Here is an 18,260-nt window from a genome sequence, read left to right as displayed (position 1 = left end):
TAGGTTTGTTTTATTATCATATGCAGTGATCAATCTAAGCCAATCTTTTTATCATTAATGTTGCATGTTTTGGGGCTTTGTTTAGCAGAAATGCCTTATGTGAATTCTTTAAAAGCAATGGTGTGATTATGTTATGAGTGATGACTGAGAGTCTGACCAATGCCAGTAATGCACTGACTTACAGAGAGCACACAAGTACAGTGCCCTCCACAATTATTGAACCCCCTGGTAAATATGATCAAAATTGGATGTAAAAAATAAATCTGCATCGATTATCCTTGTGATCTTTCATTCAAAAAATGTGCAAAATTCTAACCTTTCATTGAAGTAAAAGAATTGAAAGTGGGGGGAAATCACATTATGAAATAAATGTTTTTCTCCAAAACATGTTGGCCACAATTATTGAAACCCCTAGAATTTTTTACGAGTAAAATATCTCTGAAGTATATTCCCATTAATATTTACCTTTTTTAGTACACCAGGGTGACTAGGAACATGAAACTGTCCAGCTATGACTTCGTGTTTCACAGGAGTTTAAATATGAGGAAACACAAAGGCCAAATCCCCTTAATCATCCATCACAATGAGTAAAACCACAGAATACAGTTCTGATGCGTAGCAAAAGATTGTTGAGCATCACAAACTAGAAAGTGGCTGTAAGACAATAGCTAAAGAATTGAAAATCCCCATTTTGACCATCAGGGCAATAATTAAGAAGTTATAACCAACTAAAGATGTTATGAATCTGCCAGGAAAAGGACGTGTGTCTATACTGTCTTAATGCACGGCGAGTATGAAAGTTTGAGTGGCCAAAGACTCTCCAAGGATCACAGATGGAGAATTGCAGAGATTAGTTGAGTCTTGGGGTCAGAAAGCCTAAAAAAAAATTTATCAAACAACCCCTACATCCCCACATGTTGTTTGGGAGGGTTTAAAAAAAAAACTCCTCGCTCCTCCAAAAACAAATTCCAGCAATTTTAATTGTCAGACACGACTGGATCTTCAAACAACACAGGGTTCTGTGGTCAGATGAGACTAAAACAGAGCTTTTTGGCAGCAAACACACTAGATGGGTTTTGTGAACACAAGGATAAAAAGTACCCCATGTGTACAATTTAATATACCATTGGATCTTTAATGTTGTGGGCATATTTTTCTGCTGGAGGTCCTGGACTTCTTGTTCAGATACATGGCATTGTGGATTCTATCAAATATCAACAGATAAAAAATCAAAACCTGACGCCTTCTGCTAGAAATCTTATAATGGGCCGTGGTTGGATCTTCCATCAGGACAACGATCCAAAACAAACATCAAAATCAAAACAAAAATTTGTTGTGGAGCACAAAATGAAGCTTCTGCCATGACCGTCTCAGTCCCCTGACCTGATGAGTGGGCTGAACTGAAGAGGAGAAGCACCAACATGGATCTGGGAATCTGAAGGATCTGGAGAGATTCTGTGTGGAGGAATGGTCTCTGATCTCTTGTCAGTTATTCTCCAAATTCATCAGGCATTATAGGAGAAGAGTCAGAGCTGTTATCTTGGCAAAAGGAGATTGCAAAAAGTATTTAATAAAAGGGTTTCAATAATTGTGGCCAACGTGTTTTGGAGAAAAACATTTATTTCATAATGTGATTTTCCCCCCACTTTCAATTCTTTTACTTCAATGAAAGGTTAGAATTTTGCGCATTTTTTGAATGAAAGATCACAAGGATAATCGATGCAGATTTATTTTTTACAGCCAATTTTGATCATATTTACCAGGGGGTTCAATAATTGTGGAGGGCACTGTACCTCTGTTGTACTTTTATATTTTTATATTATATTGTGTTTGTTTATTTTTCTTTACATACTTTTTACATGCATCTTATTGTATTTTATTCATACATTGATATATTCATATGTACTCATTTATCATATACTCATTATATTTGATTTACTTTTATTTTACTTCAATTTACACTCTACTCAAAGTTTCTGTAAAACAAAGGCCCGATTTAAATATGAAAGGATTTTCCATATTGTTTTTTCACAGGTGTTTTAGATGTATTTTGAATTTATCCTTTGCATTTTGTAGTGATTTAGGGTTAACAGAAATGTATTAAAGACGTGTTATGATCACAAGCAAAGGGAATGGATATTTTCTACTTCTTAACAGTGACTTGTGGCCTTGAAGACCTTGAATAAAGACATGGTTATGCAGCAAAAGCAAGATTTTTAAAGAAACACGTGTACATTGTAAGAAAAAAAAGAATAAGAAAAAATGATGTCAATGACATTTTACTTTAAGACCAAGGGTTATCCAATAAACTTATTTCTTATCACTTCCTTTTCTGGCTCCTGCATCTAGTCATGTCAAGTCTGGATATGTGTATTTCTTTTCAGAATTATTTCAAAGCAGCTTTACCAAAAAAATGTGTAGTTGCTGATGCAGTGACAATCTCCTTGCTAAGTACATTAGCATGCATGCAACTGCAAAGATTTTAGTTAAAGTCATATTTTTAATGAATTCACTATTACACATTAGGTGTTTGCAGTTTAATATTAAGAGATATTGATTTTCAGTGGACTCAAATGATGTAAGTTCACAGTACTATCAGTATAAATACTAGTTTTTGAACTCGAACTGTTTGAAGCAATCGGTTTCAAATGATATGAGTTGCCTTCCATAGCATTTTTATGGTAACGTACTGTAAGAAAGGAGAGCTGTAAATTAACTGTACAGGGCTGTAAATTAACCGTACATTACTGGCAACCACAGCTGCCAGTAGATTATTGTTATTTCACAGCACATTTTTTTACAGTGCACGCACAATTACTGGAATTTAAAGGTGTGAAGAAACAAATGATTAATAAACTGTTAGATGTAGATATGCACTGGGATTTGTGCGCTCAACATCTCTTCTCTTTGTGCCGTGAACTTTTCAATCTACTTTTCAACTTTCCAATTGTGACTCCACATTGTACTTATTTACATAAACCCCACCCCTGGGAACAAGCAACAAAGGGGGCAACAGTGTTGATAAGAAGAAGTGCTTTAGAGAAGAGGAGCACATGTGGGAGTCAAGCTGTCGCATCCGTCTCATCACATTTATTGCAATACAGTACGTAACACAAATGCAATAGCATGACATAAAAGCAAGATGACAACATAAGTTATAACCGTAATTAAACTAAACTATACCTGTTCTATCTACATACAGCATCTATTCTCTGGCTCTATAGGCATCTTACAACAGTTCCCACACAAGTGATTTATAAAGTTATCATGACAGAATATGCTAATCAATGACTTGAAGATAGTTAACTCCACATCAGCTACATAAATTCATCAACTAGCCATTAAGCAGTGGTGGACGAAGTACACATACCATGTACTTGAGTTAAAGTAAAGATACTCAAGGTAAAATATTACTCAAGTAAAAGTAGAAGTGCTGCCTTTAAACATTCACTTGAGTAAAAGTACAAAAGTATTTGCCTTCAAATGTACTTAAGTATCCAAGTACTATGATTTTTTTATTGCTATAATGTCCTATTATAATTTTTTGTCACAAGACTCTTGCTTAACTCAGTCTACGTGAAGACTCTGTCACTCTTGGCACATCAATCTATTAATAAAATGACATTAATTAGTCTATATATATATATATATATATATATATATATATATATATATATATATATATATATATATATATATATATATTTGAATTGAATACATTTTTTGTGTGTTTAATTTTGGACGGAAGGGGACTGATCCCATAAGGTATAATACATTTACAGTATTTACTGTACATATTTTTCACAAGCGTCTATGGTCATAATTATAAACATCCTAATGTTATGATACATTCACATAAACCTGCACAATGCCATTGAATATATATATACACACTACATTATGGGACCAGCCAATTTCCCTACAAAATTAAACACCAAAACGTATTAATGCAGTGTTTCTGCTACTCCTCAGAAAAAAAAAATGCTATTATATGCAAGTAATTTTAGTGTCAAGGTAATAAGCAATCTTCATTATGCGTCAGTATTTACCGATAATTGTTGCAATAATAGCTGCTGCTCTCTGCCCCGCTTAAAATTATTGGCAACACAAATTGTTTGGAACTATTGAGAGCTACACGAATCACTTGACCGCGCGGCGGCGAGATCACAGTAGGCTTGTTCGACTTGAAACGGCACACTGCACAGACCAATCGGTGAATGACATTAAAATACCGCAAGAGCGATTAGAGAGTAGACGGCTCTGTATGCTTTTCAATCGCTCTCGCGATTTCGCTCTATACTTTGTCATAAACTGATCGGTCTTTGCAGCGCCGGTTCAAGTCGAACAAGCCGTGTGTGTCGCAACCTCTTATATACTGTCTATGGTCGCAACTCTCATATTTAAGGGCTCTGGTTCGCGCTTAGTAGATACCACCAAGGCAAGTTCAAAACAAAGAGCGCACGTTGTAGGCTACTGTGATAGGTGGCTCGTTTGACCAGTTAAGTTTTTATCCACTCATAAATAAAAAGGAACGACTGATTTTGAAAATGTAGTAGAGTAAAAAGTAAGATATTTGACTTTGAAATGTAGTGGAGTTAAAGTAAAAGTCTTCCCAAATTTAAATACTTCAGTAAAGTACAGATACGCAAAAAAGCTACTTAAGTACAGTAACGAATTACATTTACTTCGTTACTGTCCACCACTGCCATTAAGAAACGGTTTCTGAACAATTTCTGATATGTTAGTGCATGTCTGTCTGAGTTAATTGAAGCTGCAGTGCAAACACACAAGCTTGAAGCTCCGCCCTCTTGCTGAAAGTTGGCAGCAGCTCATTTGCATTTAAAGGGACACAAAACGGGGTGTTTTTGCTCACCCTCAAAAAGTGACAATTTTAACATGCTATAAAAAATTATCTGTGGGGTATTTTAAGCTAAAACTTCACATTCACAATCTGGAGACATCAGAGACTAATTTTACATCTTGTAAAAAGGGGCATTATACCACCCCTTAGCACATCGTTCTGCACCCGGGATGCGCATAAGCAGTTTGTGCCGCTGTGTTTTGAAGAGTTTCATATTATAATGGTTTTGCGCACTGAAAGATTATTAAGCCTATCTTGTTCTGTCGTATCTATCATATCTTTTTGTCCCATTAAAAAGCTATACAATACCTTTAAATTATGGGATGATTATAGTCTCATTATGATTAATACATGCACACACAATTATCCATGTACTAGATACATTTTGTGAATGTATTTTACTAACCACAAACAAATGCCATTTAATTTGAATCTGTGGAATTCGGGATTGAATGAGTGTGCAGCAATTAGTACAAATACAGCCACGTTTGCGAATAAACATGTTCTGTTATCCATTAATAAATCAAAAATCGCTCATTCAAAAATGAATCCGTGCATTTGTGGATCAGAAGACACGCGTGCATTAATTGACATCTTGTTCGAATCGATCGTGTTCGGTTCATTTGGATTTTGAGACTTCCTTTTCGCAGTTTACAGCATTCCACCCACCCACACACACACACACAACTAACGAACATGCAGTGCTATTCATTAACGTGAACACGATTCGTAAATGCGTGTCACTATACAATGAAACAAATGCTTTTCAACCGGTGTATGTAGAATTAAGAATTGCATACATGGGCATCAATTTGTACAAATAAAGTCATGTTTGTGAGTATAAATGTTCTACTTTGTATTAACGTGTGACCATTTCCGCGTGCAAAAAGGAATCCGTGGATTTCTGGACCAGGCGACACGCCTGCATTTATTGATTCCTTGTTCGAGTCGATCCTGTTCGGTTCATTTGGATTTTGAGACTTACTTTCCGCAGTTTTCAGCACTGAAGATCCACACGCAACTGAAAGGCAAGGCAAGCAGCTACCACTAGATGGCAGTCGCAGAATTACCGAGCTGGGCTGCCCTAGTTTGACAACCGGTGGGTGACAATCAAGCGGGAAGGAAGTCGACCGGAAGTTGAAGCCGGCCGCGTGCCACCATCTTGTAGCAGAACTTCACCTGCTGTTAGCATCCCATTGACTCCCATTCATTTTGGCGTCACTTTGACAGCGAATAACTTTACATCTGAGGCGTTTAAAGACTCCATTTGTCCATTATTTATTTCTAAAGAAACACGACAATGTATAAAATGCTCCATTACCTTGTAGCTTAAGTTATGGCCCCGTAAAAACAGTTTTTGTAAAAGTAGGCTAACGATTGCGTCATAACCACGCGACTCTCTGTCGCACAGTAGAGAGATTACCGTATTGACGGGAGGAGAAGCTCGCGTGCAATCGGGGAGACGTGGAGGCAAAATGACAAAATAATTAATCAGAATACCTAGCAAAAGTTTCTCCTGCTCCTAGCTCATGGACACCTCCTACTCACGATCTCCGTCTCTGCAAGATTCGGAAGGGAATGATTCAGATTTCTCATGCCACAGCCACTAGAAGACAGACGGGTTGCTCACGTCACATCTACGTCGTCAAGCTCAGTTTGAGTCTGCGCGTCAGGAACGGAAGTCCTAAAAAATCGCTGAAAACGGGCTTCACTTGCCTCAATTGAGTTCCAATGAGATGACTCTGTCCATTTCTTATACTGTCTATGGTGACAATGGACATTGTTCGCATTCTCCCGAAAAAAAATTAAAACATGGATAATACCATTTTAAACCAACAAGCTGGTTGGGTAAGTAACAAATTTTAACTACATAACTGGATGACAAATCTAACCAGAACATGACTAGAATGCTGGGTTTCCCGTTAGTCAAGTAACGTTAGCCTACGCAAATTCCGTCATCACCAGCATCGTAGTTTAATCTTAATGAAGTTAATGTTAACTCCGTTCTATACATTTTTACATGTACCGTATGTAAAACATGGTTTATTTTAATCATTCATAATTTTTCCATGTTTCTTTATTCCATTTCTCTTTAGGAATTACTACATGACCACATTCTGGAGAGATTACTTGCACGGGTTACACATGCTCTTCAGCAACCTCAAATTGACATTGATTATTTGGATTTTGTATGTAGGCAGGAAGTAGTATTTCTTGATGCTGTGGCACAGCATGTTCATCTGTCTCAGGATGTGACAGAAAGATTAACTGAACTCCATAATGCAATCCAGATTCACAGACACACTCAAATTTCACAATCAGTTGTTCAGGTGGAAAGACAAAGTTCAAGTAGGCGTCCAAGGATTGTGGTGCCTACAGATCACATTGCCTATCTTCTGGAGATTGGACTCCCTGTTACAACGATTTCAAATTTGCTGGGTGTTTCCCGGGCTACACTCTTTAGGAGGATGGCCGAAAACAATCTATCAGTTAGGGGACTGTACAGTACCTGCACTGATGCAGAACTTGATGGACTTGTTTCCCAAGTCAAAGAAAGAATGCCACATGCAGGCTACAGATTGGTTAAAGGGACACTTAAGGCGCAAGGTCATCATCTGCAGTGGAACAGAGTAAAAGCATCAATGCACCGTGTGGATAGTCTTGGGATTCTCTCAAGAATGAATCAGTTGGGATGTGTAATCAGAAGAACATACTCAGTGCCATGCCCAAAGTACTTAGTACATATAGACACAAACCATAAACTCATCAGGTAACTTGAGAATGTATTAAACAATAAATGTACTATGCTCTACAATAGACTGTTTTAATATTTCCAACATTATTCAAGAGTTTACAGTTCAAAAGCATTGCATTTTTCTACAGGTACAATTTAGTGATCTTTGCTGGGATCGATGGTTTTTCACGCAAGGTGAGCACACATTTTTATCTAAAAGTACAGTATATACTGGATATGTGTGCTTAAAATGCTTGTCTTTTGTATAGATAATGTACCTGGGAGCTGCAGACAACAACCGATCTGACACAACCCTAGCTTTCTTCAGTCAGGCTGTTGAGGAATTTGGATACCCACTGAAGTAAAACTATAAAAAAAATTATCATTTTTTATTGCGTACTGTAAAAAAAAAAAAAAAAAACTCCCTATAGACTAACAAGTTAAAAACAATGTACAATTAATACATTTGACATAATTGCATTTTATAAATATTCATTTGATGATATATTGACAAAAAATGTTGGTTCTTCATTATGTATGTTATATTCTTGTTTAGAGTGCGAGCTGATCAAGGAGGAGAGAATGTTGGCGTGGCTCGTCTGATGTTTTCTGTACGTGGGACAGAGAGTAACTGCTTTATAGCAGGCAAAAGTGTGCACAATCAGAGGCAAGATAGATTCATCTAAGATTGTTTAAATGTCTTTTACTACTTAAAATACTTGTAATGTAATTCTTTTTTGAAATTTGTCTTTTTAATATTAAGAGTAGAGAGACTCTGGCGTGATCTCTGGATGGGAGTCACCAGCGTGTTCTACCAAATCTTGCACACACTAGAGGAACAGGACATGCTGGATTTGAGCAGCACTCTTCACCTGTTTTGCTGCCATTATGTATTTTTGCCCCGACTGCAAGCAAACCTCAATGTGTTTCGTGAGGGATGGGACAACCACCCATTGAGGACAGAGCAAAACCTCTCACCAAACCAACTGTGGGTGGTTGGTCAGATGGAAAATCCCATTGACAACCCAGAGGTACTGAAGCAGTTATACAAAGAAAATATCATTTTACAGGGATAGGTTACACAGAAATTTAAATGTAGTCATTTACTCACCCTCAAGTTGTTCCAAACCTGTACAAGTTTTTCTTTTGTTGAACCAAAAAGAAGATATTTTAAAGAATTTTTGTAACCACACAGTTGATGGCACCCTTTGACTTTCATAATAGGAAGGAAATACTATACTAAGAAACTCATACAGGTTTGGAACAACTGAACAACTTGAGGGTAAGTAAATGACAATTTTAATTTTTGGTTGAACTATGCCTTTAATCCAAATATTACAGACCAAGTTGATTTTCAAGATGATTGTAACACTGTAATTGAATTAACCAATATTAGTCTTTCGTAATAAAACAGTGAATCTTTCCCTGTTGTTTTATTTCAGGAGATGAACATTCCTTACATTGACTGGGAGGAAAGTGGGTATATTGTGGATCAACACACTGTGGTGAATGTTCCCCGGTTCGACAGCCCTCTAACTCCTGAACAAGTGGAGATGCTGAGAGAACATATTAATCCTCTACAACCCTCTGCGTCCAATGGCATGGACATTTATTTGAATACAGTTCAATATGTTGAGAATTTGCTAGCTGAAAATTAGATAGTGTTGCATGTTTTTAAAAGAAATGCTTTTAAGGTGATTTTTCTAAACATTCTATTTTTTTTACCCTAAGATGTAATTTAATCAATTCAAATAAACAACTGAGTTTTTGGATAAGATTTTTATTGACCATATCACATTGAACATTAAGTCTATCTCATTAAACTACAAAATGTAAAACACAAAAATGGGTGAACGGCCCAAATTAAACATTATTATATTATTTTAACATTGCCATATTTAATAGACAAGCAACATTATCAAAAAAAAGATTTAAGAAATTTATAAACATCTACACAAGGCCAAAACCACTGTCCACAGACTGCAGACATACCATCATGTCAGCTGTGAGAGCTGAGAGGGAGGTATAGTGATCTGGCAGGCGAATGCGCTCTTGACAAGTGTATGCCTTTGGTAAATGGTTTGGTCCACTGGACTGAACTACTTCCAGCGTGAGGGTGCGTGGCACTACTTCCCATCCAACCCAGAATTTGAGAAGTTTCCTCAGGTTGCTGGGTGATGCTAAGACAAAAAAGAGATAGAAATAAGTTATTGTTTAATGGTCACATATAACAGGAAAAAATAATATTTTATTTATTAGACAAAAATTTACCATGTTCAACAAAGGTTCTCAAAAGGCCTGTAACGAGATTAAGTTTCTCAGGCTGTATGTCGTCAGCATCGCTGTCGTCGCTGTCTTCTGTATGATGTGGTTGGGGCCACTGGATGGCTTGCAGGATCATCTGTAATTCCAAAAAATATGAATTCAGTGTTCAAGTCATGCTACCAAAGTCCAAAACAAATATTTTTTTTAAGTGAATTTATAATTCTGCACATTTTGACAATTTACCTCAGGTGTGATTTCAGCTTCACTTTCTCTTGGGAACAGCAGGGGTAACACATCTGGTCTACAGCTGATAAGTGGCCAGACTCCAGTGTCCTTCAACCCCTTTTTTAATTGTTTTAGCTGAGCACCGACTCGGCCAAGGACCTGTAAATTAAGATAATAATAACCAGTATTATACAAATAATAATATAATATAAAAAACAATCATAAGTAGTATGAATATGTATAATAAACTAGAAGATTCTTTGATGAAGTTTGTTAACTTTGTAGTTTTGTTGAGGACAAAAAAGGAGGACACAGAATATATTACAGCATGAGTGAGAAGCTGTTGGAAGAGCAGCATCTTGTTGCTCCTCTTGTTTGGCACTGCAAAGTAAAACTCCAAACAAAGGTTGGATACTTGTGAAGTCTCATCCTCAGTCCATTCATCTTTCAGCAGCTATAAAATACAAGCATTATTTAGTGCACAGAATTAGCAGCTATTTTTTAGATGTCTGCATTTCATCAGAAACCACAAAACACTGTTGAAAGACCAGGTTAATTTTCTTTACTCACTAGACGAATCGTCTCCCTTTGTTCAATGTCTGGGCAGTCCTCTAAACAGAGATTTGTGGTAGCTGTGTCCTTTGTGCCCCCTGTCAAAGAATGAACTATTGCCAGGCTTAGGCCTGACAAAGCAGGACCTTGATTGATTAACGAGTGGCCAATCATTCTTCCAGCCATCACAAAAAGTTCACTCTCAACAAGTACAGCTGATGCAGAGGGCAAAAGGTGGTCTATTTCCCCCTCAAACAGAGTGGTCTCTGCTGCATTTCCTGATAAGAATACATTGCAATTAGAAAATTACTCACCATAACAAGCTTGAAAATATATATTTTTTTTTTTCAAAACTTAAATTTTATTTTGAGATTTTTTACAGCAACCCTTTAAAATAAGGTTTCATTTGTAAACATTAGTTGATGTATTAACTAAAATGAAATACCCATGAGCTATACATTTCTTACAATATTTATTAATCTTTTTAATGTTAGTAGTGATGGGGATGAGACCGCCTATGCCGAGTCCGAGTCAAGACCGAGTCTTTGAAGGAACAAGTCCGAGTCGAGTCCGAGAAAGCAGAAATCGGTCTCGAGACCGGACTCGAGTACTACATCAGTATAGTTAGTACAACTTTTGATTTTAATAATGTATTAGTAAATGTTGGAATTAACTGAACTAATGTTAACTAAAGAAACGTTATTGTAAGGTGTTACCAGTTTTAAAGCTGGATTGAGAAACATAGATTGCTAGATAATGTTGTGTCTGATTCATATAGCAATGCTAGATACATCTTGATTCGTATTAAAGGTAAATTAGATTTTCTGTTTACTAGACATTGTTCAGGCCCTTAGACAGTTCAGGCCATCAACAACAACAAAAAATACTGCTTGCCAAAAAACATAACTCTCTATGAGGACCCTAAAATGGCTGTTAAATAAATGTACTTCTTCACTTAACTTGATGTATAGTCCTGTAAATTTGCTAAATTATGTGAAAACTGCATTAGCAATATTTCATACCATAGTTCAGTTTAAATCCATGCTTTAATTTAGCAATTGCTGTTGACAGGATATGTCTAGTCACTCCAATGCCAATTGCAGCGTCTCCTACAAAACACCAAATATTCAAAGAAGAATTAGTGTTCCATTAATAAATAATAATCATAGATTAAGTTTTACTGGTTTATGCAGACTTATTCCCTACAGTACAGGTTCAGCATCATGTATCAATGCTATTGCTATCAATTATTATAAAATTAAATCTTATATTTTTATCATATCTGTGTTAGAGATGTAAATTGTTTATTTGACTAATATGTTTTAGAAACATCATCATCAACTTGATACCTTGAATGTGACAGTTAAATGGAGCAGCCCACTGGTTCTTTTCACGTTGTTGTTTGTAAAATGAAATGAGGGACCTGTCCCGTTCCTCATCAGTATCCCTGGAATCCAGTGTCAGAAAAAGGGTTGGCTGCCTTTTACCTCCTTCACGCAAATGCTCAAAGAAGAGCTGTACAGCCTCCTGAGGGTTCTCCACTGTTTTCCATTCTAAAAAAAAAGAAAGAAAATAATTAGAACCATTAAAAATAATTTATCAAACTAAATAGACAATGACTTATAGTTGGATAAGTAGTTGGATAATTATAGTTGGAGCCCATGAGATATTGCATATCATATGTAGTCAAGCCATACATTCATCCTATTTTTGAGTATGTGCCCCTATAAAGAACAAGAGTCATAAAATGTATACAGGTTTTAGTCAAAATAAAGTTAAAGTTTTATGTAAGATCAAGTTCCATTTGATTCGAATTGTATGAGCGTAGTAGCATTGAGATGACCTCAATCTGTAATAGTCTCAGAACTTTTCATTTTATGCATTTTTAAACATTTTTACATTTAATTTACAACAGTGTTGCAAATGCATACAACAATTTTCACTTATGTACATCATAAAATACCATTCAATAAAATGTAATTATTAATTACCTCACAAATGTATGACCATAACTGTAGACATTCACAATTGTATAATTCACCTTCTGTTGCTGGTCCTGAAATACGGGATAAATGACCTCCAGACGATGGCCCTGGCTGCTCCATGTCATCTTCAAAAACACTTGTACTGAATGATCTTAGACCAAAGGAAAATACAAAACATTTAACTTACAAATAACACTGATGCAGTTGTAAAGAATTTAATGTTTATGTTGTTGTGCTCTGCACAATCCTACTCCATCCATCTCACAAGCATTTAGAACTATGGGTCATAGAAGCCTTCATAACAACTGAATTCATGCCTTTTATTGTTTGTAATGTCAAGTATAGCCTAACATAGTATACATATTGACCTGGGGCCTGTACCATGATGCTAGTTGAACAAACTACCGAACAGCCAATCGCATGCTGGGAAAGAGTGAAACTGCGATTCATTTCTCGCAAGAGAAGCAGCGCGATTCACACATTAAATAAAATAATTAAAATATTAAGAATTTGAACACATTTACACAGCAAGAAGAAAACAGCTGTCTATAAGAGGATGACTAAAAGTAAAAGTCTCGCTACTGTATATCAGTGCAAGTAAAATTTGTGAAGTTAGTTTATACAGTTGATAAAGGTATAGAGAGAACTGAACATGTAGTCATTTTATAGCTTCATCTATTGATTCTAAAGCGTATTTATATGACCTTTATATATGTATTAATTTAAACTCTGCATAATAATAATATATGAACAAAAATTGTACCTGATTGATTAACGGTATAATAATTACTTAAATAATATTTAAACGATACAAATGTATTATTCTAAATTTGCATTACTATAAGCCACAGGATTTTGTCTTTAAAAATCAATTGCTGTGTAGTGACCTTTAGTTTGGAGCAGAAACAGGTGGAGTGACTTTATCGCATCAGATGTGTCACTTTGCCCACAGCTGATTGGTCAAACTTCTGTCTGAGACCTCAAATCCAGAACATAACCTGCCCATGAGCAGGTTAGCCATGCAGCGTAAGATACCATGGCGACAAACTCCTATTAAAGCCAAGCTACTTTCATACTAGTACCTAAAACCCAGGGTTGGTGGAAACTAAACTGAAACACAGCTGGCTAGCCACCTAAACCGGCTTCATGGTATAAGCCCCTGGTTTCACAGACAGAATTTAGATTAAGCCAGGATTAGGCCTTAGTTCAATTAGGACATTTAAGTAGCTTTTATAAAAATGCCTTAGAAAAAAACACATTACTTGACATATTTAAAGTATGGCACTGACATATTTTAAATGGATAGTTCACTTTAAAATTAAAATTCTGTCATCATTTACTCACCCTCAAGTTTTTTCTTACTATGGAAGTCAATGGCTCCAGTTAACTGTTTGTTTACCGAGATTCTTCAAAATATCTTCCTTTGTGTTCAGCAGAAGAAAGAAATTCATACAGGTTTGAAACAACATGAGGATGAGTAAATAATGACAGAATTTTCATTTTAAAGTGAACTATCCCTTTAAGATACGCTTTTAGTTAAAACAGTTGTCTTTAAGTCTGGGACCACCTTAAGCCTTGTCTGTGAAACCACGGTCTTGACTGCATAAATCCTTATAATAAGATTTTAGTGCCAAGCAAATATCAAAGTTAATTTTAAAAACACAACTTATACCTCTCAGCACATAAACTGCCATGATAAGGTAATACAGACAATGGCAACTCCTTTTGGCATATAGGGCACATCTGTAATGACAAGAAAATGTATACAAATTGTAAAAGTTAGCAGGAAAGTAAGTCTTGTTTTAAATGCAATCAAATTTGAGAAATAAGCATTACCGCAAGGCTGTCTTCGGAAACATCTCTGGCACCTGCAGCAATATTTGTGACCTCCTCCTCTAAGTTGTCATTACCATCCTCCACAATGACAAGATCAATCTTCTCCTGTCATTTCAAAATTATATTAACCTCTGTTACATTAGTTACATTTAGTTAAAGTTATTAGTTAAAGTTATTGTCATTGGTGTGAACATGTTTCACAATATGTACACATACAGTCATTGTGGATCGAATATATTTATTTAAATAAAAACCAAATTGTGTGTAACGTAAATAAAAAACGTATTTTGCTGCTGTGACAATATGGCTATACAAAACTCACAATTGGTGCAGATGTGTAAAAAACTCACATTGGAATTTAGTTTGCACTCCTCGGCATGCAAAGCCAACATTTGCAGTGGCATGGTGGTGTTGCAGGTGACACAGGGCACCTTTGGCATCTTTGCAAATTCTGCTGAATTGTAGGGAAGAGGCTGAGTGTCCATCTCCTCCTGAAGGGGCACCAAAAAAAGGACATTTTTTCCACAGTTCGAGACAGACCGAATTTGCCGACCAGAGTAACCCTCTGTGTCCATGGAGATGAGAGTCATTCTTCTCTGGCCACTTCCTCCTGCAACAGAATTTGTATTTAATGAATGGATCCAAATTGATAGATGATCATTAGTTAACTGAGCTCTTCAAACTTCTAAATCCCCATATTTACCAGTTGCTTTATAAAACATCCACCGTCCCTGTAGTGGTTGAAGTTTGGGGAACTCTTCCTCCATAATTGTTACTATCTATAAATAGATCATTCATTCAAAAGTTAAACATAAGATTTCAAATTTACACCAGGTAATAGAACAAATGTCAACATTCCATATAGCTTTTTGAATACTAAAAGCATTCAAATATACCAAATAATCAGACATATAACCACTTACATCCATATGTTTGCAGTCCTCTGCAATTGTCACTACCCTTTTCCCCAACCCTGCCTGTGCCAGTTCCAGCTCTACTGTAGGCTTCGGGGTTAGGGTTGTTGGCGATGGCAGAACACAGACTGTGAGGTCTGTGCACTTGATAGGCACCGTCTTTGGAATGCGACCTTTGCCTCTCTTTGCGTCGGTTTTTGCACTAAACATATTTGGAAACTGTCTAAGAAAATGCAAGTTAATAACAGCATTCAAAAGTATGAAGTTGCATTCAGTTCAGAGAATGAGTAATATTACATTATAATTAAAATATGATACAAAACTTTGTCAAAAATGTACAAAACAAACCATTAAATAATGTGTTAATATAATAATTCTACCTCTTTAAAGCCTGGTTGACTCTGGCAGATGCATCAGTGCTGGTAGAGAGAGTAATAGAGGGGGTAATAGAGGGAATAATAGAGGGGGTAATAGAGGGAGTAATAGAGGGGGTAATAGAGGGAGTAAAGGTGTTGCTAGAGGCACGTTGAGGAGGCCTGACAGGTGCAGAAACATTGTTTTGAGTGTGGCCCGCGGACAACTCCCTGGAGATGGCTGTGACAAGGGCCTGAGCCATACTCTCTACAGTGTTCTATATAAAAAATATAATTAACAAGTTAACACAAAAATATGCCCCGATGCACTTCAGTAAACAATTAACCTGAGTCAAGTTTAAAAACATGTTAAGGTCCAAAATTGTTATGTTAGTTATTGTCAAATCACTTTTCTTCTCCTGCTCTTACTACACACAGGCCTATTTTCTTTCATCGAATGTGTCGAAAAATTTGCCTTATAAAATTCTTCATAAATTTAAATTAGGCTGCAGTTCTCTACTACTATGTTAGTAGCTACTGCTACCATCAATGAAAAAAAAGAAATGAAAAAACACTGAACGTTATTAAAATACTTACAGCAGTTGAAGTCGCTGGCACAGGTTGTCCCGCCATGATGTTAAGTCAGTGTGTCCTACAATCTATAATCGATTTAAAAAATGGCTCTGTCCAAAACTAGATTCGACCATAGACAGTATTAGAAGGGGATTCGACCCCGATCGGGGGTGGGGGGTTGGTGATTGCGTAAGCCACGTGACTACACTTATATTTAACGTGTAAATAAAGCAATCGATAAAGACAAACGATAATTCAGTACACAATTAGCTTGATGCAAATTAAAACTTATTTTAATATAAACGTTATTATTATCATTATTTTTTAACTAGATAAATTTGAAGACTACAAGCTCGGTAATTCTGCGACTGCCATCTAGTGGTAGCTGCTTGCCTTGCCTTTCAGTTGCGTGTGGATCTTCAGTGCTGAAAACTGCGGAAAGTAAGTCTCAAAATCCAAATGAACCGAACAGGATCGACTCGAACAAGGAATCAATAAATGCAGGCGTGTCGCCTGGTCCAGAAATCCACGGATTCCTTTTTGCACGCGGAAATGGTCACACGTTAATACAAAGTAGAACATTTATACTCACAAACATGACTTTATTTGTACAAATTGATGCCCATGTATGCAATTCTTAATTCTACATACACCGGTTGAAAAGCATTTGTTTCATTGTATAGTGACACGCATTTACGAATCGTGTTCACGTTAATGAATAGCACTGCATGTTCGTTAGTTGTGTGTGTGTGTGTGGGTGGGTGGAATGCTGTAAACTGCGAAAAGGAAGTCTCAAAATCCAAATGAACCGAACACGATCGATTCGAACAAGATGTCAATTAATGCACGCGTGTCTTCTGATCCACAAATGCACGGATTCATTTTTGAATGAGCGATTTTTGATTTATTAATGGATAACAGAACATGTTTATTCGCAAACGTGGCTGTATTTGTACTAATTGCTGCACACTCATTCAATCCCGAATTCCACAGATTCAAATTAAATGGCATTTGTTTGTGGTTAGTAAAATACATTCACAAAATGTATCTAGTACATGGATAATTGTGTGTGCATGTATTAATCATAATGAGACTATAATCATCCCATATTAAATAAACATCTTTTAATCTTATATTATTGTATTGTATGTAAGTATGTATCCAACTTTTACTATATTGCTGGATGATAATATAGATTGCATTTTTGTGATGATATAAACAATCACACAGTTGCTACAGTATGTTGTATGTTTTTGGGTGAGGTTGGATATACTGTATGTATAATAGTTGTATAAGTCGTTATTAATTCAAATCTATTTGGTGATGTGTAAAAGTGACATTGTGTGTTCAGCTAAATAGGATTGTCACTCCTATTATATTATTATTACTATACAGTGTTTCATAATATTTTGTACATCAGGGTTGTGCTCCATTTAGAACTGAATTGAAAATGCCTTTTAAATTGCAATTCAGTTCTTGAATCTGAATTTGTAAAGCTTGTCCCGATAAAGTTTGTAAAAAAGTGGAAGAACACTTAGTCAGTCTTCCTGTTTCTCCACCGGTAGTTCCTCCCATCAGACCTGTGGTCTAGCATCAACTCATAAGTTATGGTGGTTGTGTCATTTGCACATTTAAAGATGATGTTGTAACAGTGCTTTTCAACACAGTCATGTGTAATGGTACAGAAGGGATAATACAAGTAAAGTCTGTCTACTTACCACACTCCCATTTTCCCATACTACACCCTAGAGCTCATTGTGGAGTTCACCTCCTGGTACACAGGTAAAGGAGGTGGAGGAGGAGGGAGGAGCCATGCAAAGAGATGAAGTAAGTTTGGGTGTTGTTCAGGTCAGCACATTTTTGGACTGTTATCATCACCAAAGCTCTTTCTGAACAACAACTACAAGAGGGAGCTGGCCTGGTGTCTCTGACCGAGGTAAGATCACAGTCCCTCCACCGAAT

The 18,260-nt window shown here is 36.4% G+C and overlaps 2 protein-coding genes and 1 long non-coding RNA gene across 5 annotated transcripts in view; 2 read left to right on the top strand and 1 right to left on the bottom strand.

Annotated features, from left to right (window-relative positions):
* The window catches only part of LOC309478300, a 175,395-nt gene that overhangs the window by 104,144 nt on the left and 52,991 nt on the right, over positions 1 to 18,260 (top strand). The gene's annotated exons all lie outside the window — the stretch shown is intronic.
* Positions 5,189 to 9,378, top strand: LOC309497007 (uncharacterized protein). 3 transcript variants are annotated; one of them, XM_082167244.1, is made up of 9 exons: positions 5,189 to 5,967; positions 6,628 to 6,709; positions 6,958 to 7,631; positions 7,745 to 7,790; positions 7,865 to 7,956; positions 8,152 to 8,262; positions 8,359 to 8,626; positions 8,820 to 8,877; positions 9,038 to 9,311. In XM_082167244.1, the coding sequence occupies exons 2-9, from the start codon at positions 6,674 to 6,676 to the stop codon at positions 9,058 to 9,060; spliced, it is 1,308 nt and encodes a 435-aa protein (XP_082023370.1). In that variant the 5' UTR covers positions 5,189 to 5,967; positions 6,628 to 6,673; the 3' UTR covers positions 9,061 to 9,311. The 3 variants fall into 3 exon arrangements, with proteins under 3 accessions (XP_082023370.1, XP_082023371.1, XP_082023369.1); XM_082167245.1 differs by having other exon boundaries at positions 8,791 to 8,877; positions 9,038 to 9,310; XM_082167243.1 differs by lacking the exon at positions 8,820 to 8,877 and having other exon boundaries at positions 9,038 to 9,378.
* LOC309496998 (uncharacterized protein) lies at positions 9,385 to 17,406 on the bottom strand. The gene is made up of 15 exons (XM_082167233.1): positions 16,323 to 17,406; positions 15,753 to 16,003; positions 15,382 to 15,595; positions 15,162 to 15,237; positions 14,809 to 15,068; positions 14,459 to 14,563; positions 14,295 to 14,365; positions 12,679 to 12,773; positions 11,987 to 12,190; positions 11,660 to 11,746; positions 10,656 to 10,915; positions 10,411 to 10,539; positions 10,104 to 10,244; positions 9,867 to 9,996; positions 9,385 to 9,775 (listed from the first exon to the last, which is right to left on the bottom strand). Exons 1-15 carry the CDS (start codon positions 16,356 to 16,358, stop codon positions 9,546 to 9,548), a joined length of 2,289 nt encoding a protein of 762 aa, XP_082023359.1. The 5' UTR covers positions 16,359 to 17,406; the 3' UTR covers positions 9,385 to 9,545.

The sequence above is a fragment of the Leuciscus leuciscus genome (assembly GCF_965113295.1).
Source record: "Leuciscus leuciscus genome assembly, chromosome: 1".
NCBI classification, from domain to species: Eukaryota; Metazoa; Chordata; class Actinopteri; order Cypriniformes; family Leuciscidae; genus Leuciscus; species Leuciscus leuciscus.
This window is presented reverse-complemented; position numbering and strand designations above follow the sequence as displayed.

What these genes read in the sequence shown, in the direction of transcription:
- LOC309496998 (XM_082167233.1), bottom strand. Translation starts at nt 16,358, where the DNA reads ATGGCGGGACAACCTGTGCCAGCGACTTCAACTGCT. An exon ending in GATGTTTTATAAAGCAACTG is followed by an intron (nt 15,069 to 15,161) that starts GTAAATATGGGG and finishes ATTCTGTTGCAG; the next exon opens with GAGGAAGTGGCCAGAGAAGA. An exon ending in TTCAGGACCAGCAACAGAAG is followed by an intron (nt 12,191 to 12,678) that starts GTGAATTATACA and finishes CTTTTTTTTTAG; the next exon opens with AATGGAAAACAGTGGAGAAC.
- LOC309497007 (XM_082167243.1), top strand. Translation starts at nt 6,674, where the DNA reads ATGGATAATACCATTTTAAACCAACAAGCTGGTTGG. An exon ending in ACAAACCATAAACTCATCAG is followed by an intron (nt 7,632 to 7,744) that starts GTAACTTGAGAA and finishes ATTTTTCTACAG; the next exon opens with GTACAATTTAGTGATCTTTG. An exon ending in TCGATGGTTTTTCACGCAAG is followed by an intron (nt 7,791 to 7,864) that starts GTGAGCACACAT and finishes TCTTTTGTATAG; the next exon opens with ATAATGTACCTGGGAGCTGC.